The sequence below is a fragment of the Dryobates pubescens genome, chromosome 13, assembly GCF_014839835.1.
Source record: "Dryobates pubescens isolate bDryPub1 chromosome 13, bDryPub1.pri, whole genome shotgun sequence".
NCBI lineage: Eukaryota > Metazoa > Chordata > Aves > Piciformes > Picidae > Dryobates > Dryobates pubescens.
Genome location: NC_071624.1, coordinates 17,985,024 through 18,010,229, shown reverse-complemented (window position 1 = coordinate 18,010,229; position 25,206 = coordinate 17,985,024). Strand labels below are relative to the sequence as shown.

At 45.4% G+C, this 25,206-nt stretch overlaps 1 protein-coding gene across 7 annotated transcripts in view; it reads right to left on the bottom strand.

The window, feature by feature from the left end:
• Positions 1–1,284: 1,284 nt before the first annotated feature.
• The window catches only part of GOLIM4 (golgi integral membrane protein 4), a 43,258-nt gene continuing 19,336 nt past the window's right edge, over positions 1,285–25,206 (bottom strand). Inside the window, exons 4-16 of one of the 7 annotated variants that reach the window (XM_054166479.1) lie at positions 24,867–24,920; positions 23,272–23,422; positions 21,202–21,287; positions 20,341–20,424; positions 16,468–16,632; positions 14,586–14,918; positions 11,233–11,471; positions 9,717–9,793; positions 8,663–8,775; positions 7,388–7,555; positions 5,600–5,668; positions 3,507–3,587; positions 1,285–2,714 (exon numbers count right to left, since the gene is read on the bottom strand). In XM_054166479.1, the coding sequence (XP_054022454.1) occupies positions 2,562–2,714; positions 3,507–3,587; positions 5,600–5,668; positions 7,388–7,555; positions 8,663–8,775; positions 9,717–9,793; positions 11,233–11,471; positions 14,586–14,918; positions 16,468–16,632; positions 20,341–20,424; positions 21,202–21,287; positions 23,272–23,422; positions 24,867–24,920 (1,773 nt within the window). In that variant the 3' untranslated portion in view covers positions 1,285–2,561. The remainder of the gene's footprint in view (positions 2,715–3,506; positions 3,588–5,599; positions 5,669–7,387; positions 7,556–8,662; positions 8,776–9,716; positions 9,794–11,232; positions 11,472–14,585; positions 14,919–16,467; positions 16,633–20,340; positions 20,425–21,201; positions 21,288–23,271; positions 23,423–24,866; positions 24,921–25,206) is intronic. The other 6 variants (XM_009902377.2, XM_054166480.1, XM_054166483.1 and 3 more) reach the window with 6 other exon arrangements.

The following is a 25,206-nucleotide window of genomic DNA, read 5'->3' as shown; positions in this document are numbered from 1 at the left end:
ATGCAAGCAGCAGCTTATCTTGGTGTGAAGATGCTGTTGGTACACAGCCTGTACCTGCAGGTGGCTTTGGAAGTGGCTTTTTCTGCACTTTAAGTGGTAGAAGACAATCAGTGTTCTCCACACCTTCCCAGGCAATGCTGTACCATCAACACAGATGAAGTGCTCAGCATGATCTAGGTGCAGGAGATACAAAAGGCTCTGTCTTCCCACAGTATCTGATACCTACCTGTACCTTCTGAGGTAGTCTTCTCTATTTGCCAGGCTTGAGTGTGTCCAACAAGGACAGCGTGGATGGCTTCCTGCACAGGCTGGGGTGAGGGGGCAGAGGGCAGCTGGCTGTGGGAGAAGCTCAGGTGGAAAACGGTTTGGGCTCTCCATCCCTCCTCCTCTTTCATGTTTGGTACCAATGGCCAAGGTGTTTTGTTGCTCCAGCTGTAAGGGGGAGGGCCTCAGCTGCAATGACAATTTAAAGAGCACATCTGCAGATAGCCTCAGCAACTAGTTCCATGCCACTCTTTCTGTGTTCTTCTCTGGAACTTCCTCTGCTAGTCCCAACAACAAAGCACCACACTCATGGAAGCTCAGTAACTGTCTTCTACGTTTATTGACTGCAGTCAAGATTTATTATGCCTCAAATAATTAAATACTGCAACTGTGGCATTAAAAAATACAGGCCAGTTTACCAAAATAATTGTCTTCTGAAGATTATGTACATATCATACATTTTACAGTAGCATGTAAACTTTTATTTTATACATAAGGTAAATCTGATTGGTAACTAGAAAAACCCAAAACAAATACTCTCATGAAACACAAGGAGCTGGCTGGAAAGTTGTCAAGAATGGCAACCAACTACAAACTGAGTTAGTAGAAAAATGAATTAAATTACATTCAGATAAAAAGTTAACTAAAAACATTGCTAAGAATCATTAAAAAAAAAATACAATAAAAGCAGTGGTGGTGGTGGTGGAGGAAACCCAACCCCTCTCTGTTATATATTAACACACACTTTCATGGCAGCTACCCTGCAGCTCGTTTCCAGCAATGGGGCACAGCCTGGGAAATCCAGATTCCCATTCTCCTCTCAGCATATATTAAATAACAAGTGTCTGCACCAATACAAATATTGTATATACTCATGCACTGGGATTATGTTCAGAGGAGCCTACCAAGGCACAACTTCTGTGCTCCTCCCCTCCCTCCCCAACCCTTACATCTTGGCATGCAGTGCTAGAGGTGGTTGCTGTGCAAAAGAAACAAAACAGAACCTCTGTAGGATTTGTCTCTGTCTTTCCCAGCTTCCAGACTGAGGCAGTCTCCAGTCTGATTTTTTTGCACTAGAGGACACAGAAATCCTTCCAGCATTGACATAAAAATAAGTAAGAGAAGGTAAAGGCCTTAGTTTAACATCTTGCACCAATCCTGTCAGCTCACACACTCACAGATTGTTAGGGGTTGGAAGGGGCCTCATCTAGTCCAACCCCCCCCTGCCTAGAGCAGGATCACTCGGGGTAAATCACACAGGAACACATCCAGGTGGGATTTGAATACCCCCAGGGACAGAGACTCCACAAGCTCTCTGGGCAGCCTGGGCCAGTGCTCTGCCACTCTCAAAGAGAAGAATATTTTTTTAACATGCCTTAACCCTGTTCACCAGGCTCCAGGAAGCACAGCACCCAGGCCATGAAATTCTATTTCTCTGGTCAAATATTTTATCTATTAACTAGAAAACCAAGAAATGCTCCTTCTGCAAATCTTCATTCCTGTGACAGCTGTAGTGTTTTGATTTGGCATAATGGCTCTTCAAGCCTAAATTGGTTTCTAGCTCGCATCTCATCCCAGCACAGCACCATTTGCATTCTCTGCTATGTAGTGCATGTAATTGAAGTACCTAGGTATGCTCATTAAAATAAATGCATCACTTTAATTGTATATAAACAGCTGCCAAAATTAACAGCTGGTAACCTGGCTGCATTTTGAAGGCTTTGTGTAACTTGCATATTTGATAAGTGTTCTGCACCTAGAAAAGGCCTGGTCCTGCAAAGAGTTAGGCAAGTGCTTATCTTCAAAGAGCTGAAGGATCTCATGAGGTTATAAGGACTGACACTACCCCTGGGCCTCCATGAGCACCAGAGTGTGCCTTGGAGAGGCAGTGTGGCCAGCCCTTGGTCAGAGCAGTTGTGTCAAGGAAGAGAATGAGACCTGCTGGGTTTAGGCACTAGAAATATTCCCTCAGATGTTGAAGGGATCTGGAATTAGACCAAGCCTATCTGTTGGCCTCAGACAAGGTGAAAGTGTTTTCCCAAATGGCCTTTACAAAACACGCCCCCAGAATTACAGTGAAACCTCTATGATGCCTATGTACAGCTTGAATAGAGAAGAAATCCTAACCTAGAGTATCAAAACACCATATTCATAGAAACCTATGGCAGCACCTAATAGAAAAGTAAAAAGTGTAGAACACAATTCTTTTTGTGGAAATTAAATATCCTAGAATGGATAAAATATCCTTAAAGGGATTTGTGTGCTGCAAAAGAAAAACCCCAAACAAGTGAAGGGGATCACATCTCCCCCCGTCTACGTGTTTTTGCTGCAATGGCTCTGCCATCCTCCTCCTCCTCTTCTTCCTCCTCATAGTTTTCTTCATGAACTTCTTTTTGGTTGGTTTCTTCTTGCATCTCTTGGTCTGCCCCTCCATTATTCTTTTCATCTGCCTGATAGAAGAAAATTTAAGAAGGATATTGAGACACTTGAATGTGTCCAGAGAAGGGCAATGAGGCTGGGGAGGGGTCTGGAGCACAGCACTGTGAGGAGAGGCTGAGGGAGCTGAGGTTGTTTAGCCTGGAGGAGGCTCAGGGGAAACCTTATTGCTCTCTACAACTCCCTGAAGGGAGGTTGTAGCCAGGTGGGGGTTGGTCTCTTCTCCCAGGCAAAAAGCACCAGAGAAAGAGGACAGTCTCAAGCTGTGCCAGGGGAAGTTTAGACTCAAGGTGAGGAGAAAGTTCTTCACAGAAAGAGTTATTGGCCATTGGGATGTGCTACCCAGGGAGGTGGCGGAGTCACCATCCCTGGAGGCATTCAAAAAGGGATTGGACATGGCACTTGAAGCCATGGTTTAGTTAGTCATGAGGTGTTGGGTGACAGGTTGGACTTGATGATCTCTCAGGTCTTTTCCAACCTTATTGATTCTATGAAAAATCAGATGCAGTGCAACTGCTGCTTTCCTGGTATAGTTTATTTTAGGGCAATGAGATGAAGTTAAGGACAAATGGCTGTCAGGTGGAGTTGGCAGAGTAGATGCACAAGGAAGGATTTTTTTTCCAAAGGCTTCCAGGCAGCCAGAATTGCTGTGGGGGTGGATGAGCAAAAGGAAGTTGGGAGAGGATAAAATTGTAAAGCCTATGATCTAAAGCAAGCTACAACCATTCATAGTCAGTGTGCCATGGTCACAGCTATGTCAAGTGTTGAGCCACCTCACCCAGTTTGGGGCCTTACACAGTACTTACATTCTCCTCATTTTCACCATATGGCTCCTCAGCATTGCGTTCCAGTTCTCGTTTCTTCTCTTCAGTCAAATCTTCCTGGATCTGCAAAGCAGAGAGATGTTCTGGAGCTTTTAATTTCCTTTAAAGAAGTAGCCTCTGGCATGAGTGCACACATTTTCACAGCTACACTCTGCCAGAAAGAAGTTTCAAAAGAAAGGGAGGAGAGAGGGCATAGAGAGGTTAAAGGGGGGGGACCCCAGCAGCCCAATAATCAGGGAACTAATTTTGTCTGAAAACATACTGAACTTTTAACTACAGTCTTCACAGGCCCTGTCATCACCAGCTAACACATTTAGATTTCCATTTCATGTTTTAACTTTACATATATATTATTTTCTCTTTCCCCTTCATGCAGAGTGAGAGTGTCATGACACAGTGAAGAGTCACTGCTGACACTTGCACCCCACTGTGCAACACTTGAACCATTTCAGTTCAGCTATGTGATAACTTCACCCACATTCTCCCAGCAGCTGAGCAATGCCTCTGCCAGCTGCTTCTGGAAAACCACAGAAAAGCAAAGGGGGATTGGGAGCAAAGAATAATCTCTTCCAATTCTCTCCTTAGAGCAAGCAGGCCTCACTGAATCTGCTTTCCAGATGTTCAGATCTTGATCCATCACGTCTTTCGTGCATGTCAGCACACTCCTTCCCTTCCCTGTCCTGGTTAGGTGCAAATTTGAGAGGAGTGCTTTTCAGAGCAAACTTGATTTTCTTTTGGACAATGCTGTTATGCAGATTTGCTCCAAATGGTGTCCTGCAACCTGGGTGAGATGCTCCTGTAAGGCTGTACAGCTCTTCCATAGAGGGGGGAAAAAAGCTATTTCACCTGGCTGAGAAGCATTCACCACCCACACCTGCCACAAAGAGCAAGGAGGAGCCTGCTGCTTTCAGCAGGGCTCTATCCCCCCAGCAGCTGCCATCACATTCTCCTGCAGAGCAGCAGCAGCTTTCTCAACAGCATCAGTAGCAGGGGAGTATATTTAGCAGTCGCTTCCAAGAAGAGGCAAAGCAGCCTGTGAACAAGTTCTTTGGGGTTCAGTATTGCTGCCAGAAGGGCAGCCATCAAACCTGGATCCCTTGGAGGGATATGGGGTAAAGATTTGAACAGTAATGTAGCATATTTGAGTCAATCTGCTAAAGAACCTTCCCTATTACAGCATCTTAACTCCTTCTTGATTGCTTACTCTTTGATACTTCCAGTAAGCAGACTGCTCACAGTCCCTTATGAAACATGTTTTAAATTACTTCCTGTAAGCCAAAGAGTGGTTGCCAAAGGCCAACTATTCCCAGTTCCTAATGACCTGGTTTGATTTAAGGAACAGAACTGGTGGATTCTAAGTGCATAGCAACTAATTGAGACAAAGTGTTCCCTGTAAGGAAGTAATGAGCAGCCATTTCTATTGCTTTTTGTAAATCATTACATATGAAGCAGAAAATAGCAATTGATTAGGTATGGATTGAAGAACTGCAGGGCAGCTTATGCTAGCAGGTACCTAACCAGTGTGCCATTCAACACAGGACTGAAAAAGTCCCTGCCCCTCCATTTCTCCTCCAGTTCAAAGCAATGTGCTAACAGCTGCCTGACTGTTGGACTCCACAGATAGTTGTGGCTTACAGAACTTGGATTGCTGAGGAGGAGCACAGATAAATCAAAGTCAGAGCTAAGGAGTAAGTAACTGGCCAGAGAAGCAGTTTGCCCAGAACAGCAGTGTGTGATTAGAGATGCAAAGCTAATGAGGTTTTCAGCGACCTTCAGGGGGGCTTGAGGTTTTCAGGAATTTCTTCCCTGTGTTGTGAATGGCTTCATCTCTTCAATTATTGCACAATTAATACTGTGATGCATGGCAGACTAATGGATTGCAGCACATCAGCACCAGTAACTAGAAATATGCCCAGAAGCAGACAGCAGAGTAATGGCAAAGGCTTCCTAGGTTTCATAAAGCCAGACAAAGTGATTTGAGTTCATCATCTATCATAAAAGATACCAGCACTGAATGCTAATGGAGGTGTGCTGTGCTACCTGAGTCTACATATGCCTGGTGCCTGCTTTCTTACCTCCTCTTCTCCCTCTTCCTGGTACTGTTCATCCACATTATCTTCCTGCTGGTCAGGATTTCCTGCCATCTGCACAAAGATCATATAAAAATTGCCTATTAACTCTAGGAGGCTGTAGGTTAAAGCTTCTTGTTCTGGAACTAAAACTTTATGTAAAGCAGAAGTAACAATAATAGCATGAGAACTTCTAGTATGTTCATTAGCATTAATGATAGCTCTGCTACATGATTTAGAACTGCCCTAAATTAAAACCCAGACAACAGAATGATTGTAATATAAAATCACTTCAGAGAATAAAGCAAGGCTTTCCATATTAAGCAGGAAGACAGTGAAGTATTCACCCCATTAAAGACCAATGCCACAAAAATACAGATTTGCTCTGCCTAGATGAGTTCAGTGTACAGGGGGTTGAAATGTGCAGCATTCAGTGGAATGCCCAGGGAGGGAAAGTGACCATTCAGTGGATACAGAACTGGCTTGACAGCTGCACCCAAAGAGTGGCTGTCAATGGTCCATGTCCAAGTGGGAGTCGCTCAGGGATCAGTCCTGGGACCAGTCTTGTTTAATATCTTTGGTGACATGGACAGTGGCATTGAGTGCACCCTCAGAAAGTTTGCTGATGACATCAAGCTGTGTTGTGCAGCAGACATGTTGGAGGGAAAGGATCCATCCAGAGGTTCCTTCACAGGCTGGAGAGCTGGGCCCAAGCCAACCTCAGAAGGTTCAACAACACCAAGTGCAAGGTCCTGCATCTGGGTTGGGGCAATCTCAAGCACCACTAGAGACTGGGCAGGGACTGGCCTAAGAGTAGCCCTGAAGAAAAGGACCTGGGTTGCTGATGGATAAGAAGGTCAACATGAGCCAGCAGTGTGCACTTGCAGCCCAGGATGTGATTGGCTTTCTGGGCTGCAGCAAGAGAAGCATAGCCACCAGGTGGAGGGAGGTGATTCTCCCCCTTTACTCCACTCTGGTGAGACCACACCCAGAGTACTGTATCCAGTTCTGGAGCCTCTGTTACAGGAAGGATCTGAATGTGCTGCAGCATGTCCAGACAAGGGCCACGAGGATGATTAGAAGGCTGGAGTACCTCTCCTATGAGGATAGACTGAAAGAGTTGGGGCTGTTCAGTCTGGAGAAGAGAAGGCTCTGAAGAGACTCTATTGTGGCTTTCCACTATCTGAAGAGGCCTACAAGAAAGCTGGGGAGGGATTTTTTTTAGGCTGTTAGGTAGTGATAGGACTAGGGGGAATGAAACAAAAACAGAAATGGGTAGACTTAGATTGGATGTGAGGAAGAAGTTCTTCCCCATGAGGGTGGTGAGATGCTGGCACAGGCTGCCCAGGGAAGTGGTGGAAGCCTCATCCCTGGAGGTTTTTAAGGCCAGGCTCAGGTTCTGAGCAATCTGATCTAGTGTGAGGGGTCCCTGCCCCTGGCAGAAGGGTTGGAACTGGATGATCCTTGAGGTCCCTTCCAACCTTAATAATTCTATGACACTACTGCTTATAGCTGAGAGCTGATGGTAGGCAAGCAGCATGAGATTTGTACAAGGACATGATGATGGTATGAAGGGGAGTGCTGGCAGGGGCTTGTGTGAAGGTGAATAGAGGGGTCCTGAGGAGGCTACAGAACCTCACTGAGTGGAGCCAGTGATGAAAGACAGAGCCATGTACCACCACGTGTCACACATGGCTCACAGGAGGCCTTTAAAAATCACAGTTCAGTGTTCCCTCACCACTGTGCTGTAGGTCCTTCAAAGGACCTACAGATGCTTCCCTTCCCTTTACTAACCACTAGGTGCTCTTCCATTCCCCTGTGTCCTTGCTTTGGACTGGTTTGCTTGTGCTTTTCATTTTCATCTGGTAGATTTTCTTCTCTCTCTTGCTCAGCTTCCTCAAATTCATCTTCTCCCTGATTGTTGGGGTCATCAGCAGGATTCACATCTTCCATGGCTGCCTTCTGTAATTTTCAAAAGTGAATGTTAAATATCTCAGCTGAATTTCATTTCACTTGAAAGCTACCCTAGCATGAGCTGTGTTAGAGTCAACTCTGTACCCCCTGAAACCAGCTGGAACCTCTCTACAGGCATCAGGGCTCAGCAGACCAAACTCCAGCCAATAAATGTCCACTGCTGAGAGAAAAAGTACTGCAGCACTCAGCACAGACAGCCCTGCAGTATGGTACCTGTCTGCTAAAACCCAGATTGAATCCAGACTTATTGCACAGAGGCTGTGACAATTCCTGATAAGACCCAGGTGAAAAGAGATAAGGGTTTATATGCTCATGGCTCAACAGAGCTGATGTGATCTTTCAGTACCAGTCCATCCTGCAATATTGACCTTGCCTATGCCTACAATAAAACAAACACCAATCACTCTTCATCATGCTCTGCCATTCAGAAAATGAACATCTCCTTTCTGCTTATCATTCAGTGAAGCATTTCTGTTATCTTTATAGCTAATGAGTTAAAGATCCTGTAGAAACATTTATCATACAACTTAATCTGCTGAGAGGGAGGGGAGTGAGACATTTGGTGTGATGGAACATCAAGCCTGTCAATGCTGGAACTTGGAAGAAAGCACAGCACTGACTCTCCTGCATCCAAATCTGTGCCATGCGTGTCACAGCTGTGTTGAGTACTAGGGAACGTCCTCTCTCTAGATCTCACACCTATTTACTGAGTCCAGCTGGTTTCAATGGCTATTGAGTTGGCTTTTACCCTCTTCACTAACCACAGCATGGAAAGTACCATCACCCCTCTTCCTCACCACCCATGAGTTACTGCTCTCACTCTTTGGAATCCAAGTTTTACCTGTTCAAGTCCCAGCTAAATACACCTCAGAAAAACAACCTCCTCCCAGTGAGAAAGCTTGCCTTGATTTCTTCCCAGATCAGTAAGGAGAACTTTAAATAGATCCTAGATGTAGATTTAAACTGTCAAACTTGTCTTCCTAGCAGACCCCTCTGGTTCATCTTATTTCTGTACCATGCAATTATGTTAGATGAGACTTCTGGGTTTTCACTTCAGTAACGACTGCAATCCATAGCATCTTAATTCGTACTCACTGATTCATCAGCCTGCTGATTTTCTACTTGATGTTCTGGTTCTTGCTGTTCATTTGCATTCTTTTGCTCATCATCTTCACCTCCATGCTGGTGCTGGTTGTCACGTTCATAAGCTGACAAATGTTTTGATATTATTATTATTGCGTTGCGGCAGTTTCTACTTTGCCTTTTTCATAACCCCCTAGAATTGTTTTGGTTGGAAAAGACATTTAAGAGCCTCAAGTTCTACCATTAGCTAACTCTCTGGTGCTACACCATCTCCCTCAGCACCACATCTCTGCATCTTTTCAATACCTCTAGGGATGGAGATTAAACCATCTCCCTGTGGAACCTGTTCCAGCGTTTGAGAACTCTTTCAGCATAGAAGCTGCTTCTAATACCCAACCCAAACCTCCTCTAGTGCAACTTGAGGCCCCTTCCACCTGTCCCAGCACTTGTTACTGGGGAGAAGAAACTGACCCCCATCTCACTCCAACCTTCTCTCAGGTAGTTGTAAAGAGCAATGAGGTCCTCCTACAGCTTAATTTTCTCCAGACTAAACAACCCTAATTCCTTTCCCTGCTCCTCACAATGCTTCACCAGCTTTGTTGTCCTTCTCTCGCCCTGCACTGATACCTCAATGTCGCTCTTGTAGTGAGAGGCCCTAGACTGAACCCAGTACTCAAGGGGTGGCCTCACCATCTGTGCTTTTAGCAGTAGGCAGCCTTTACCTGGGAAGCTTGCCTGAGTTTTACTGCTAGTAGGTAACAGACTCAAAGACTTCATCATTTTAAGAGATGACACAAAATCATAGTTCAGAGCCAGGAATGCAGCCAAGTGCCCTATCCTTGTAGCCAAGTCAAAAGGAGCCTTTATCTTTCAGGAATGTGGGTATGATCTTTAGTAATTCCTGTATTTCTCTGAGTTCAGGCAGTGTTATTTGAGCTCTTGGTTTTGAATTGCAAGCTTCTGTTTCACGTGAACCCAAAGTGGATATGAAATGAATATTAAAACCTCAAATGAAAGGCAGTACCCAGGGAACATGAACATGGTAGGGGCATACACTTTATCTTACCTCCCTCCTCTTCCTGGATCCCTTGATCTTCTTCCCCTTGAACAATATCATGGTCCATGTTATAATGAGCCTGTTGGCTGAGGAAATTGAATGCAAATACATCAGTTCAGTTTCAAACAAGTGTGGTTCTGCTTTAATAATCAAACATTCCTTCTGCCTCTCCTGGCTCCTGCTAGAATGAGCTCAAATTTACCCCTCTATTACCTACTATTTTTTCACATCACCTTTCCTGCAAGAAGATATAGATTTATTTATTTTTTTTACTACAGAGACTGTGTTGTTTGTTGCCCTACTACAGCAACTTCTGTGCTTGTATTTCTTTACACATCAATGGAATCCTCCTTTTATACAGCTCCTAAGTTAGTATATTCCATAATCAAAGCAGTAATCCTATGAGCTGGAAGGAAAGAACCTCTCAGATAAAGGGTCATAAACTAGGTGGATTAGTTATTTTGCTGACAAAGCAGCTTGAGTTTAATCTTGAGAAGGGTTTGTTTATGTGGTTGTTCTTGCCAGACTGCATATTTTGACTAGCAATTTGTGAAAGGCTCTCTCCTACCCAAATCCTTTTAGAACATGGGTCACATTAATATTTCAGTGTTTCAGCAAAGAAAATTCAGTGGGCTTAGGGTTCCAAAACACAAAAGACAGTCACTAATGATTTAAAACTAAGCAGAAGCACAAGGCAATGTGATTGTGGAGGGTGGAAGGCAGGTAGAAGCTGCAATGCTATGGCTATAACTGCATGCTCAGTAACTTTATGACACCAAAAAGGTGTTGGTTTCTCCTGAAACCATGCTTTTGTCTCTCCAATGCAAATAATACCAGTCACTCTTGTCCAGAAAGTCCTCATGGAATTACTTAAAAACAGCATCTCACATTTAAGAGGAACTTTAGCTTAGGTACTTAATGCATACCTGATACTGGAGCTCCTCAGCACTACAAGATCATCATTGCTACTTAGTGGAAAATAATTACTAATTTAAAACAAGCTGTAAGACAAGGGGCATTGTATGCCAGAAGCCCCTAACTTCTCCCAAGGGTGTGCATGGCAATGTGTATTCACTGCTCCAGACTTCAGAGGCTTCCAGAGTGAAAGGAAAGAGGAAAATAACAAAAAGGAAGGAAAAATCCCCTAAAATAGCTATCAGCTTTCTCCTTGGGGGCAAAAAAGAGATCATAGAATGAACCAGCTTGGAAAAGACCTCAGAGATCATCAAGTCCAACCTACTACCTCATACCTAACATCTCCTGACAACTAAACCATGGCTCCAAGTGCCACATCCAATCCTTTTTTGAACACCTCCAGGGGCAGGGACTCCACCACCTCCCTGGGCAGCACATTCCAATGGCCAATTCCTCTTTCTGGGAAGAACTGTCTCCTCACCTCGAGGAGATGAGCCCCACTGAATTTAGTTTCTGGCTTGTCTATGTTTACAGCACTAAACCACCCCTTTGGTGCCAGCCATAAAACCTAGAGCACAGGCCATGACCGAGTGAAGTAAAAGAACTGAACCTCAGCCTGGTTTTGTAGAGTTTTTCTCCTTGTTCTGCCTGTTTCTGCAGCTGAAGCTCTTTCTCTTGAAGCTGCTGCTGCCGTAGCAGCTGCCCTCGCAGCCTTTGCTGGTGGAGTGATTCCTGATGTTCCCGCAGCTGGTTGGCTTCCTCTGCTCTTTGGGCTGCAAGGTGCTGTTGCTCCAGTTGTTGTTCATAAGCTGTCTTCTGTCTCTTTGTTACAGCTTTTGTTGATGTTATCTGTCAAAGGAATGTGTTAGTCACAGATTAATCATCATTGCGATGATCAGAAACAAGCAGGCAGAAACCTGTGTCAAGAGGGAAAATGCTGCAGATGCCATATGCAATGCGTACAATCACAGCAAAGTAATTGTCACTTTCCTTGTCTCTGCTTAAAGATTAATTAGTTTGTTTTTGAAGAGAGGCTGGAAGTGTTGGGGTATTTCACAGTATAACTAAGGTTGGAAGAGACCCCAAGGATCATCAAGTCCAACCTGTCTCGACAGACCTCACGACTAGACCATGGCACCAAGTGCCACGTCCAATCTCCACTTGAATACCTCCAGGGACGGTGACTCCACCACCTCCCTGGGCAGCCCATTCCAATGACGAATGACTCGCTCGGTGAAGAACTTTCTCCTCACCTCGAGTCTAAACCTCCCCTGGCACAGCTTGAGACTGTGTCCCCTTGTTCTGGTGCTGGTTGCCTAGGAGAAGAGACCAACCCCCTCCTGTCTACAATTACCTTTCAGGTAGTTGTAGAGGGCAATGAGGTCACCCCTGATCCTTCTCTTCTCCAGGCTAAACAATCCCAGCTCCCTCAGCCTACCCTCATAGGGTTTGTGCTCAAGGCCTCTCACCAGCCTTGTTGCCCTTCTCTGGACATGCTCAAGTGTCTCAATGTCCTTCTTAAACTGAGGGGCCCAGAACTGGACACAGTACTCAAGGTGCGGCCTAACCAATGCAACATGTGAAGGTCATGAGGATAGAAAAGGAGATGAGTGTGGGGAAGCTGTGCTTCTCTTACATGTCAATAATCATAAATCATAGAATGGTCTGGGTTGGAAGGGACCTCTAAAGGTCATCCAGTCCAACCCCCTCTGCAGTAAGGAGGGGCATCCTCAACTACATCAGGTTGCCCAGAGCCCTGTCAAGCCTCACCTTGAATATCTGCAAGGATGTGGCCCCAAGCAATCTGTTCCAGTGTTCCACTACCCTCCCGGTTCAGAACTTGTTCCTAACATCCAATCTAAGTCTGCTCTTCCCTAGTTGGAAGCCGTTGCCCCTGCAGGCCTCTGTAAACAGTCTCTCTCTAGTCTTCCTGCAGACCCCCTTCTGGTACTCGAAGGCTGCTATTAAGTGTCCCTGGAACTGAACACCCCCAGCTCCCTCAGCCTGTCCTCCAGAGGTGCTCCACCCCCCTGATCACTTTCATAGTCCTCGGGACCCTCTCCATCAGGTCCATGTCCTTCCTATTGAAGGCTCCAGACCTGGACACAGTAGTCCAGGTGAGGTCTCACCCGAGCAAAGTGGCAGAATCACTTCTTTGGATCTGCTAGCAGTGTACCTTTGGATGCAGCCCAGGATGTGATTTGCAGCTTCTGTGCTGCAAGCTCACACTGCCTGCTCATGTTCGGCTTCTCATCCACCAGCACCCCAAGTCCTTTTCCACAGGGCTGCTTTCTATCACCTCATCCCCCAGTCTGTATGGATAGTGAGGAAGGTTTTGATGGCTGACAATTAAGACAGCAAATATGCTCCAGTGATTTAACTGGGGGGTTCTGCAGGGGCTGCTTTGAGCCTTAAGTTAGACACTCCACAATTTTTACAGCCAGCATTAACTTTAACTCATTTCACAGCTTAAGCTACTGCTGCTCTAATCCACTGCACCCCTCCAACAGTGGCTTCTCATCACACTCCTGTTATACAATTAATCTGCTTACAAAGCCCAAGGTGAGATCAGTAAAATATATTTTGCACTGGAGATTGGATCTAGAATGCAAATCTGGGATTTGCTGGTTTTATTTAGAGCTGCAGAGAGCAAGCTACGCTCTGATTTCCCCTGGCTGCTCCAGTCATGTTCACCTTGCAGTTCAGATTTCCTGTCAAATGCCAGAGAACATTTAGATGGGAATGTGTTTCCAGAAGGTAGGTGTATCTGACAGGGAAACACACTGCAGCTTGATGAAATGCATCAAATGAGTAAGGCAGGACAGCTCACCAAAGTGGTGAAGATGAGTCTCATGCTATCTTTTCCCCATCAGCCACCACAGACCTCAAGTTTAAAGTAGGAGATGGGATTTGAGCTGATTGCTCTTTTTTCCCATCTGGTGCTTTTTATCAGCAGAATTAATGTTCATTAGGCTTCATCTGGCAAGCACTGCAGTATGCATGTGCTGAAGCTGAGCCTGAATCCTCTGCATCTGAGTGCTTTGAATTCTAAATATTCTATGGCTATGTCCTGGTTTGATCTAGAACAGAACTAATTCTGGTCAGTGATTTGACTTCCTAGCTCAGTCTCTGCTCAGTGTTACCACTTTCTGAAGTTCAGGGCAGGTTTGCACAGCCAGGGGCTGCTGCTAGCATTGACAGGGAGAGTTCCAAGGGCTGGGGGTGCAGAAAGGTTCTGACTTGCTCCTGCGCAGACCAAGGGCACTGCCACCTCTTGTGCCCCACCTTCATAGATTCATAGAATGGTTTGGGTTGGAAGGGACCTTAAAGATCATCTAGTTCCCACCCCCCTGCCACAGGCAGGGACACCTTGGGGTGCAGGAAGTCAGAGGTGGCACCTGCAAGAAAGAGCAGACAGGACAGGTGACCCAACAAGGGATTCCATCCCATGGATGCCATTTTCAGTACAAAGGTAAGGGATCACTAGCATCAAGCTGCCTCTTCAGTGGCAAGCAATCTGAGGACTCCTCTGTTCAGCTACTGCTACCAATCCACATGTTCCAGAATCCGATTCCTGCCTGCTGCAGAGTCCAATCTGGGACTTCTGCCACAGCATCAGTGGTGACAGCAATGACATTGCCATGAGGAGTAGAGTTCCTTATTAGTTTGTCTCTGTTTCATTAGATTGTTCTTATTTCCATCCCAGCTGGTTTAGTTTCTTTCCCAACCCATCAGCTTCTCTCCCTTCTTCCCTTTCTCTTCACTTTGGGAAGACAGGAATACATAGAGAGCCTCTGTCACTCATCTGTGTGAGCAGCCCAGTTCCCACCCCCACTCCCCTTGACAGACTATGATGCTGATTTTTACCTAGATACAGGTGAGCTCAGCATGGAGTCAGCAATGGTCACAGATGCCTCCCTTGCAACAGCAAACCTAATCAAGGAGTGAAAAAGAGCTGCATACCTCTGAATGCAGATGATCACCCAGCATATTGGTTTCCTCTTCTTTCTGTTCCTGGTTTTTCCACTCGTGCTCTTCTGGTACTTGATCCTGCTCCTCCTCCAGGTGCTCAGGCTGACCTGCCTGCTCCATTTCTTCCTCTTCGAGCTCTTTTTTGCGTTCCTCTTCAACTCGATCAACATGCTGCTCATCGTCCTCTCCAGCCTCTTGTTGCTCCTGGATATTTAGTTCTTTGGCATGCTGGCCATCATGAGCCCTTCTGTGCAGATGAAAAGACTCAGCTCTATCTTCTTTTTCCTGGGTGTTTATTTCTTCTCTCTCTTTTGGCTCCTCATTCTGCAAAACATACACAAGACTTTGTATGCACAAGATGTGGATTTCATATTTTCCCATGAGCCAGACATGATGCATTTATTTGAGCCTGCAGCAGTGACACTGGAGCCAGGAGAGCCAAATGCCTGCTTTGGAACAAGCTGTCCCTCCTGCCAGTGTCAATGTTCAGTCTGCAGAAGAGAAGGTGCAGAGGAGACCTTATTGTGGCCTTCCAGTACCTGAAGGGGGCTTATAGGAAAGGTGGGGAGGGATTTTTTAGCATGTCAGGTAGTGATAGGACTGGGGGGAATGAAGCAAAACTAGAAGTGGGTAGATTGAGATTGGATTTTAAGTAGTAGTTCACCATGAGGGTGGTAAGACACTGGAATAGGTTGCCCAGGGAGGTGGTGGAAGCCTCATCCCTGGAGGTTTTTCAAGGCCAGGCTGGATGTGGCTCTGAGCAACCTGATCTAGTGTGAGGGGTCCCTGCCCATGGCAGAAGGGTTGGAACTGGATGATCCATGAGGTCCCTTCCAACCCTGACAATTCTATGATACCTGATCCTGGGCTCTGCACAGCTACAGAAGGCATTGTACAACTGCATCATGAAGCAGGTTAAGCTTCGTTTTGTCTGAAGTAGAACAAAACTGCTACAATTCCTTATCTACAAAGAAAGCTTTGTATTTTTATTTCCTGGTAGGTCCTGCTGGCCACAGACCAAACCAAAACCACAACTGATGTTTTGTAACATCTAGGATTCACCCATAACTTTGCCTTATTTTCCCCCCTTCCTTTTTGAACACTGGCTAGCACGCCAGTTTGACCCACACTGACTTAAGTGTGCCACTGAAACTGTGTAAAAACACATGGAAAGGTAATTTCTTCATAACTTCTTAAAGCTCTTCTGAAGCACAGGAGATAGACTGCTTATTATCCAAAAAATTGTTTTTAGCAACTTCTTAAACCAGCTTACCAGAAGCCTCTGAGCCTCCTCTTCTTAGCCTGGAGAAGAGGAGGCTCAGAGGAGATCTTATTGCTGTTTACAACTACCCGAAGGGAGGTTGTAGCCAGGTGGGGATTGGTCTCTTCTCCCAGGTGGCCAGCAGCAAAACAAGAGGACACAGCCTCAAGCTGTGCCAGGGGAGGTTTAGGCTGGATGTTAGGAAGTTCTTCACAGAAAGAGAGATTGGCCATTGGAATGTGCTGCCCACGGAGGTGATGGAGTCACCATCACTGGAAGTGTTTAAGAAGAGACTGGATGGGGCACTTGGTGTCATGGTTTGGTTGATTAGATGGTGTTGGGTGATCAGTTGGACTCGATCTCAAAGGTCTTTTCCAACCTGGTTAATTCTATTCTATTCTAAACCAGTGCTGAATGCCATTTACAGTCAAAACCAGTCCATCATGAACATATTTTTTTCTACTGATCAGTAAGATGAAACTCTTCTACTTCAGCTACTTAAGAGCTGACAAAGGTGTAGCATTACACATAGGCTTTTCATGCGAGTTAAGCACATAGAGAGTTGCTAAGAACCATTTCCCATAGTGTCTGCAGCCAGTCAGTACTTTCTACCTCCTTATGCTCTTCAGCCACAGCTTCATGGTGCATCAGGTCACTGGGGAGAGATGGAGCTCCCACCTCTGGCTGCTCGTTTGGCTGTTCTACCTTCTCAGGCTGTCGGAAACTTGGCATTTTGTTGAGCGTGTCCTTCAGCTGTCTGTACTCCTCCACCTGGGACTGAAGTCAACAGATGAATCATAGTGTGCCCAAATTAATGGCTTAATAAAATGTAGTCACCTCAGAATAAACTCGATGGCATGACATGCAGTAGAAAGACTCAATACTCACAGCAGAGCAAATACCAAGGAGAGGGAACAAGGGGCAAGAGCTTTGAAAATCGGTTGTTTCCACACACTAGATAACACTGATTCATCTCAATCTTTCCAGCCAAAGTGCACATGCACACAAAATGGATTAGGGAAAAAAAAGAAACAAACCCCAAAACACACAACAAAACTCTGTGGGCCAAAGATGATTTGTTTCGTTCATGCCAAGCAGCTGAATTGTCAGAAGGGGATGATGCAGTTTTCCTGGCAGGCGAGAAAGCAAGAGCAAGCAAGAGCACCACCACTTCTCCTTCACTGCTAAAAAGAAGTGTGGTTCTTTCAGAAAAAGAAGTTTTCAAAGGATATATACACATCATGAAAATGGCAAATCCTCAACAGTTAGAGAGGTGTTACACAAGACAACAGCCAACATACACAACTGTGGCAAAGAAAGTCATAGTATACCGTTTGGTGAAGAGCGAGAGGAAAAGGGGGGGGGGGGAAAGGAAAAAGAGAGAAAAATGTAAATTTCTAAAGCCTTCCTGCAATGCAACAGTAACATGTTGTAAATTGATATGACATTTCACTTTGAGAGTCATAGAATGGTTTAGGTTGGAAGACAGACCTTGAAGAACATGTAGTTCCAACCAGCCCACCGCGGGCAGGGACACCTTTCGCTAGCACAGCGCCTCCATAGCAAGGGCATTCACGACCTCCCTGGGCAGCCTGTTCCAGTGTCTCACCACCCTCACTGTAGAGAATTTCTTCCTAATCTCCAGTCTAAATCTAGTCAAGCTTCAATCCATTCCCTCTCATTCTATCACTACAAGCCCTTGTAAAAAGTCCCTTCCTAACTTTCTTGTAGGCTCCTTTCAGGTCACTATAGGATATCCCCAGAGCCTTCCCTTCTCCAGGCTGAACAGCCCTGAATTTTTCACAGCCTCCTGCCATAGAGGAGGTGCTCCAACCCTCAGATAATCCTTGTGGCCCTTCTCTGGACCTGCTCCAGCTGCTTGATGCCCTTCTTGTGTTGGGGGCACCAACTTTGTACAAGGTACTTTCAAAAAGGTGTTAAAGTCCAGTATGAGAATGCAGACTGGTTGGGACACCAGGTCTTGTCTATACAGCAGACATACAAGAAAGACTACCTTGTACAGTCAGCTTTTAGAGAAGGACAGGATTTACAGAAGCTGACCAGCTGCAGATACACAAGCGGGTGCCTCATGAGAGGCGCTCCCTCTTGCTCCAGTGAGAAGGCTCCAGGGTGACCTTGTAACTATATTCCAGTATCTGAAGAGGACCCACAGGAAGGCTGGGGAAGGACTGTTTAGAAGGGCATATAGTGATAGGACAAGGGGCAACGGTTTGAAACTGGAGCAGGGGAGATTTAGGGTGGACATGAAGAGAAATTTCTGCACAGTGAGAGTGGTGAAGTACTGGAACAGGTTGCGCAGGGGTATGGTTGAGGCCCCATCCCTGGAGACATTAAAGAGCAGACTTAATATGGGCCCGGGCAGTCTGATCTAGTTGGAGGTGTCCCTGCACACTGGAGGGCTGGACAAGATGACCTTTGAAGGTCCCTTCCAACCCAATGCAATCTGTGAACTTGTTTACTGCACCTTTTGAAGTCAGAGGTGCATCTCATACTCCTTTTTATAATTCAGGTTAAAAACTGTCTCCAGTTCCCACTCTGTGTGTTATGTGGCATCACATCAACAGTACAGCAGCAGGGCAGGATGCAGTGACATCCCATGCAGGCTACTCATACAAAACAATATCCCCAGTGCTACAGCCTGAGATGATGCAATGAGGAACAGCTCCAAAGCCAGACAGACCTCAAAGCCTCTCCCACAGCCTACAGCATCTCTTACTACACTTGGGCCTAGAAGTAAAGCAGAATGCACAATGGTTAACTCTTGTCATTCCAGGGGGATTACTTCTGCTTCCTCATTAACAGCTGGAGAGACCAGGAAGAAATTTTAGAAGGGGGAAAAAACATAGTATTTACTGAACACAAGATGAATATGCAGGGCTCTGTGGGTTTTTTGTCCCTCTTCCCCCCCCCTGCCCATGCAGAGACAGGATCTATCAGGATATTTAAACAGTGCACATCCAGATCAGAATTCAAGTGGCTGCATTCTGCTGCACGAGTCACTAAGCTGAACATTGTGATTCAAGGCCACAGCTCCAAAGGTATTAATACTGGCAGAGAGACAGGGTTTATAAAAATATATAATGAATCTGCCTGGCTGTTTGAGCCGTGGAAAAGTACAAAGATTACAATGCCTTGAAGATTCAGGTCACAAATTCATTAGTGCAGCACTGACTACTGATATTTAAGAGCTAGAACACACCTAGAAATAGAGGGGTCATTTACTGAGCTGTGTGTTTCTCAGCAATAATCCCTTGTGGAACTTCCTGTGGCTGGTTTGCAGGAGAAGCCGTGCAACTGTGGTAAACATCTTCTGTTCTGAAGGAATGTGCAAGACTCTTGGTGGAGGGAAGACTCTCCCTGTGATAAATGGCTGGCTGCAGATAGGAAGGCTTTGTGTGGCACAGGTTTTCTAATTAAAGAACTAACTCAAAGCCAGGAGAAGTGTATGGAGCTTCCCTTTGGATTTGGTGAGCCTTAAATCAGTGCCTGTATCTGCCCTTGTGGAATTTCAGATGTTTGCAAACACAGACCAAGTAGCTAACATGACCAAGGGGAGAAGAGCTTACAATTAGCTGCCAGAATATTTTAGGACTGGCAATGAAGATTCTCCATCAATTTAGTCTGGGAGAGACTTTCCAGGTCTTTCCCTGCTTTTTGAATATTGACACACGTTGACATGCACAACAAGCAGAACTGGGGAGGGGAGAAGGGGGAAGAAGATCCAATGCTTTGCATGTTGCTAATAACTCTGTGGACCATGAAAACATTTAAAGGAAGAAAATTAGTCAGGAATAAAGATAACTTCACACTGCCTCATTGCCTTTCCCTCTGATCTTTCCCTGCTCCAGCATTACTCCTGCTTCCAGATTCCCTGTGGCCTACACAGCTTGTACTGGCACAGCTGAGTGAACCTGCCACAGTCTAGCAAAGTTTGCACTCCACGATAGTTCACTAGGAAATTACATTTAAGAAAAGTATTGCTGCTGCTGCTTTAACTAATTTGAGTTCCACCTGGAGTTTATATTCCTCCATTTATACTCTACCTCTGTTGCTCTGATGTTTAGTCATATAAAGAGACTTCATAGTATACCAGCATCTTTTCAAGTGATGTGTGTGAATGTCAGAGTGTGGGATGTTAAGCTAACACAAGTTCTATCAAAGAAGAAAGAGAAAGAAAGGTATTTGACAGCTCTCAAGGAAGCAGAGATTCTCTTCTGATCAGTAACACATGCATCCTGGAGCCTAGAATACAGCATTTTTGCTTTCCAACAGCCCTAGGATTTGTTGCAGCTTCTGATTAAGAGCAGCCCTTTTGACTCATGCATTTCCCTGCGGTGTGCAGCGTGGTGCTGACTGCAGGCTCCCCATGCGATAGGCTGCATGCAGAACATCACAGTCAGCTCAACTGGGAGAAACAAGTGGTAGGAAGGTTAAGAGCTGGTAGCGGCTGCTTTCCTTTCTGACCTGTGCAGCAGCTAGTGCACTCTTGTGGTCTTCCAGAGTCACTACAAGCTGGTTGTGTTGGGAGAGTAAGCTCTTATGCTGTTGCTACACAAAAAAGAAGAACGTTACATGTTTTACACAAAGGAAATGAGGCAGCCTGGGGGATTTTGAACGAGCAAGATAATTCGATTTATTTCAAAAAAGAAACTCCTGAGCTGGAATGACAGCATTGATTTATTTGACAGGGAATGCATATTAAACAGGGAACGTGGGCATGCCAGGAAAGAAAATTTGTGGAGGCCAGGAGTTGCTTAACTAAAATAAAGTTGAAAGTTGAAATAGATGTTGAGGAATGTTTTAAAATAAAAGAGCTGCAAAACATTCATTTCAGCAAACTTAAGGCTAGTTGAGAGGCATCCCTGCCCCTGGCAGGGAGGTTGGGGCAGATGAATCTGTGGTCTCCAAGGTCCCTGGGACAACTTGCCCAGAGAGGTAGTAGAAGCCCCATCCCTGGAACCGTTCCAGGTTAGGCTGTTTGTGGCTCTGAGCAATCTGATTTAGATGATGTCCCTGTTCACTGCAGGGGGGTTGGACTAGGTGACCCTTTAAGGTCCCTTCCAACCTAAACCATTCCGTGAGTCTATGAAAACACAATTCTCAACTCGGAAAAAAAAAAAAAAAGATTAAAAATCAAATTTCCAACTCCAATTCTTACACAAAATACTTCTCTCATTTATTTAAATGACCTAAAGTGCAGGTGGCAAGACAATTCAGCCACCTTCCTTTCCTTTTTGGCCACATAATGGACACTACAAGTCTTCACCACAGCTCAGTTTGTTAAAACTTGGGAGAACAGTTTGTGTTTCCTAAAGCAAAGCCTACCTTAACATCTTGTAGCTGGGTGTGTATGTCCTGGTGAGCTTTCCTCAGCTGTCTGTTCTCCTCCCGTAAGTTATAGAGGGATTCTGCTTAAAAAAAAACCCCAAATGACAGCCAGAATTTAAAGCAGGTCAGATTTATACTGCTGGATGAAGCACCAAAATTAAGACTGCAACATAACTACAGAAAATCCTATATAATTGCTATAGTAAAAAGGGATGGGTGAGACACTGGCACAGGTTGCCCAGGGAGGTGGTAGAAGCCTCATCCCTGGAGGATTTTAAGGCCAGGCTCGATGTGGCTGTGAGCAACCTGCTCTAATGTGGCAGGGGGGTTGGAACTAGATGATCCTTGAGGTCCCTTCCAACCCTAACAAGTCTATGATTCTGTGATAATTGTATGGCTTACGTTACCTCCCTCCCTAGCCCTAAAAAACCCACCACTCTTTGTATTTTCAAGCAGAAAATGATAACATTGGTTGAGTTTTATATCAGTGCACCCAGTTTACAAGTGGAATTATGCATCCCTGTTCACACTGGGGACTGCAGACAGCCAAATCCCAATCTTGACAAGGCAGAAAGGAAGCCACCCTTCCCTCTTCCCTCACATTACATCTGCTGAATGAGAATTTTACAGCACAGGACTGATCTATTCTTTCAGAAGAGGTGCCCAGATGGCCAGCATACTTAAAAAGCTTTACGTTCTGGGACCAGGGAGAGTGGCTTCTCTTCCCAGCTCTTACATTCTGTTGATGTGGGATATTGCAAGCAGACACAGGCAAGCTCTTCCCACACTCCAGGCTGCTAGGCTGAAATCCAGACCAGTCCAATGTATGACTTCATTGGTGTGGAACCAAGACACAAATAATAAATACAGCCTCTGCCTGCAAATTATTGTGAAGACAAAACTGCAGGCAGCTCCAAAACTAACTTGTGTTAGTGACACATGGCAGAAAGTGGCTGAAGGCCCTGGATGGAGAGTCCCATCCTTTTGTTCTAAACAATTGTGTAATTGGGACTGAAGAGGTCTGTAAACTGCAGTGAATCTCTTGAATAGGAAACTGGGTAGAGAACACAAAAATGAATACTACTTCATCATCCAAGTACACAGGTGCAACATGTTTCAGAGAAGCTGATACATACAGAGAAAATTAGGCTTAAAATGTATATGAAGTCATTTAATGAAAAGGCACAGCTAAATCTCTGATAGAAGTGGCAAACAATCTTAGAATGCCTTTTGATTACAACAAGAGAGTCAGGAGGCAAGCCCATTTTCCCAGGTTTATACAAGCCTTAGAACTAAAAATGAAAGCGTGGATAAACCACCCTCTGGCATCTGACAGGCTTTTAAGTGCTGTGTTTCTTACTAGTTCTCTAATCTAGACAGAAACACAAAGAAAACACACAAAGAGACTTCAAAAAGAGGCCAGGGAGAATCATCAATAAAATATAAGTTATCAGGAGGCATAAGATGCACAAATGACCTGTTAGTGAGAAAAGAGGAATCACAGAATCAACCAGCTTAGAAGAGACCTCGGAGATCGTCATCAAATCCAACTGATCACCCAACCCTAACTAATCAACCAGACCATGGCACTAAGTGCCTCATTCAGTCCCTTTTTAAACACCTCCAGAGACATCAACCCCACCCCCTCCCTGGGCAGCCCATTCCAATGGCAAATCTCTCTCTCTGTGAAGAACTTCTTCCTAAGATCAAGCCTGAACTCCTTCCTGTACCGCTTGAGACTGTGTCCTCTTGTTCTGGTGCTGGTTGCCTGGGAGAAGAGACCAACCCCCACCTGGCTACAACCTCCCTTCAGGTAGTTGTAGACAGTAATAAGGACTCCCTTGAGCCTCCTCTTCTCCAGGCTAAACACCCCCAATTCCCTCAGCCTCTCCCCACAGGGCTGTGCTCCAGACCCCTCACCAGCTTTGTCACCTTCTCTGGACACATTCAAGCAACTCAACATCTTTCTTGGATTGAGGGGCCCAGAACTGGAAACACCTGTCTGTCTCACACCAAAGTGACAAATGCTTATTTTAATCTGGGCAGGCAGATACAGGTTAGACTTACCCTTCAGCTTAGAGATCTCCTGCTCTTTGTCCTGCTGCAGCTGCAAGTATCGCTCCTTGTGATCATTGAATGTTCTGCTAAACTCTTCCCCTTGTTTGCGGTGATCTTCTTCAAGGTCGGCATGCTGCTTCTTTAGCTCTTCATGTTGACTCTGCAAACACCAAGTTGGGTTCACTGCAGCAGTTCTGCAGATCTGGCTAATATTGTCTTTGGCAATTTGTTCAATGAGTCAGGATGAATAGGAAGCATTCATAACGAGATGTTTATTATTCAAAGCATGCAGATTGCAGCCCCTTTCAAACACAAAATGATCTCTGTGAGGAGCAGTCTCTGGTTCTAGGGCTGTGTCAACTCACCCTGCACTTGCACTGTCCCACTGCTGAATGTGGCCAAGACACAGAATCAGACAGAATTAACCAGGATAGAAAAGACCTTTGAGATTACCAAGTCCAACCTATCACACAACACCATCTAATCAACTAAACCATGGAACCAAGTACCTCATCCAGGCTTTTATTAAACACTTTCAGGGATGGTGACTCCACCACCACCATGGGCAGCCCATTCCAATGGGCAATCTCTATTTCTGTGAAGAACTTCTTCCTAACATCCAGCCTAAACTTCCCCTGGCACAACTTGAGGCTGTGTCCCCTCATTCTGATCTTTACATGCCAAGCAATGCAAAGCCTGATAAGTCAGCATTCCACACAAGTCATTGCATTTGATAACATTAGATCACCCACTGGAAAGCCTGACTAGGGAAATCTATAGTAAATCATCTTTTAAGGGTGGTGGTGTAAGACGAAGGCTCGAGGTGAGGAGAAAGTTCTTCACAGAAAGAGTAATTGGCCACTGGAATGTGCTGCCCATGGAGGTGGTGGAGTCACCATCACTGGAGGTGTTCAAAGGATTGGATGTGGTACTTGGAGCCATGGTTTAGCTGTCAGGAGGTGTTAGGTATTAGGTAATAGGTTGGACTTGATCTCTCAGGTCTTTTCCAACCTCATCCAACAGGGCTGTGAACACCTCCACAGAAAGGGAATCCATGACCTCCCTTGGCAACCTATTCTAGGGTCTCACCATCCTCACTGTAGAGAATTTCTTCCTAATATCCAGTATGAATCTGCCCTCCTCAAGCTTTAATCTATTCCTTCTCATCCTATCACTACAAGCCCTTGTAAAAAGTACTAGAAGGCTACTCTAAGGTCTCCCCAGAGCCTTCTCTTCTCCAGAATGAGCAGCCAAGACTCTTAGAGCCCTCTGATCATCTTTGTGGCCCTCCTCTGGGCCTCCTCCAGCAGTTCAATGTCCTTCTTATGCTGTGGGCATTCCAGGTGGGGTCTCACAAGAATGAAATAGAGCAGGAGAATCGCCTCTCTTGTCCTGCTGGTCACACCTCTGTTGATGCAACCCAGGGCATTGCTATCTTCTGGGCTACCAGCAACCATTGCTGGCTCATGTTGAGCTTTTTGACAGCTGACAGACCCAAGTCCTTCTCCTTGAGACTGCTCTCAAGCCACTCTTTGCCCAGCCTGTATTTGCACATGGGATTGCTCCGACCCAGCTGCAGGACCCTGGCCATCTCAGTTACCTACCTTCAACATCTGGTGCTGCACACTCAGGGCACTGTAGCGGCTGTTGGAGTCTTGCTGTAACACCAAAACACTGCTGTTAAACAGAGCAATACTGACATTCCTCTAGGCTCTGGACATGCAGTTATTTAGGAGTCACAAGCCAAGGGGCCTAACTCCCCAGGAAACAAATTACTCTCTCTCCTTGCTCTGGAGCACATCAAGCATATATACTTCACATCTACTGCAGGAACAATGTATTGTAACTTATGTTACTCAACTCACAAACTGCTCCCCAGTTCCAACACGAAGTAGCCATAAAATGCTAATTTACTTGCTTTATGAAGAGTTCTCTGCAGGTCTC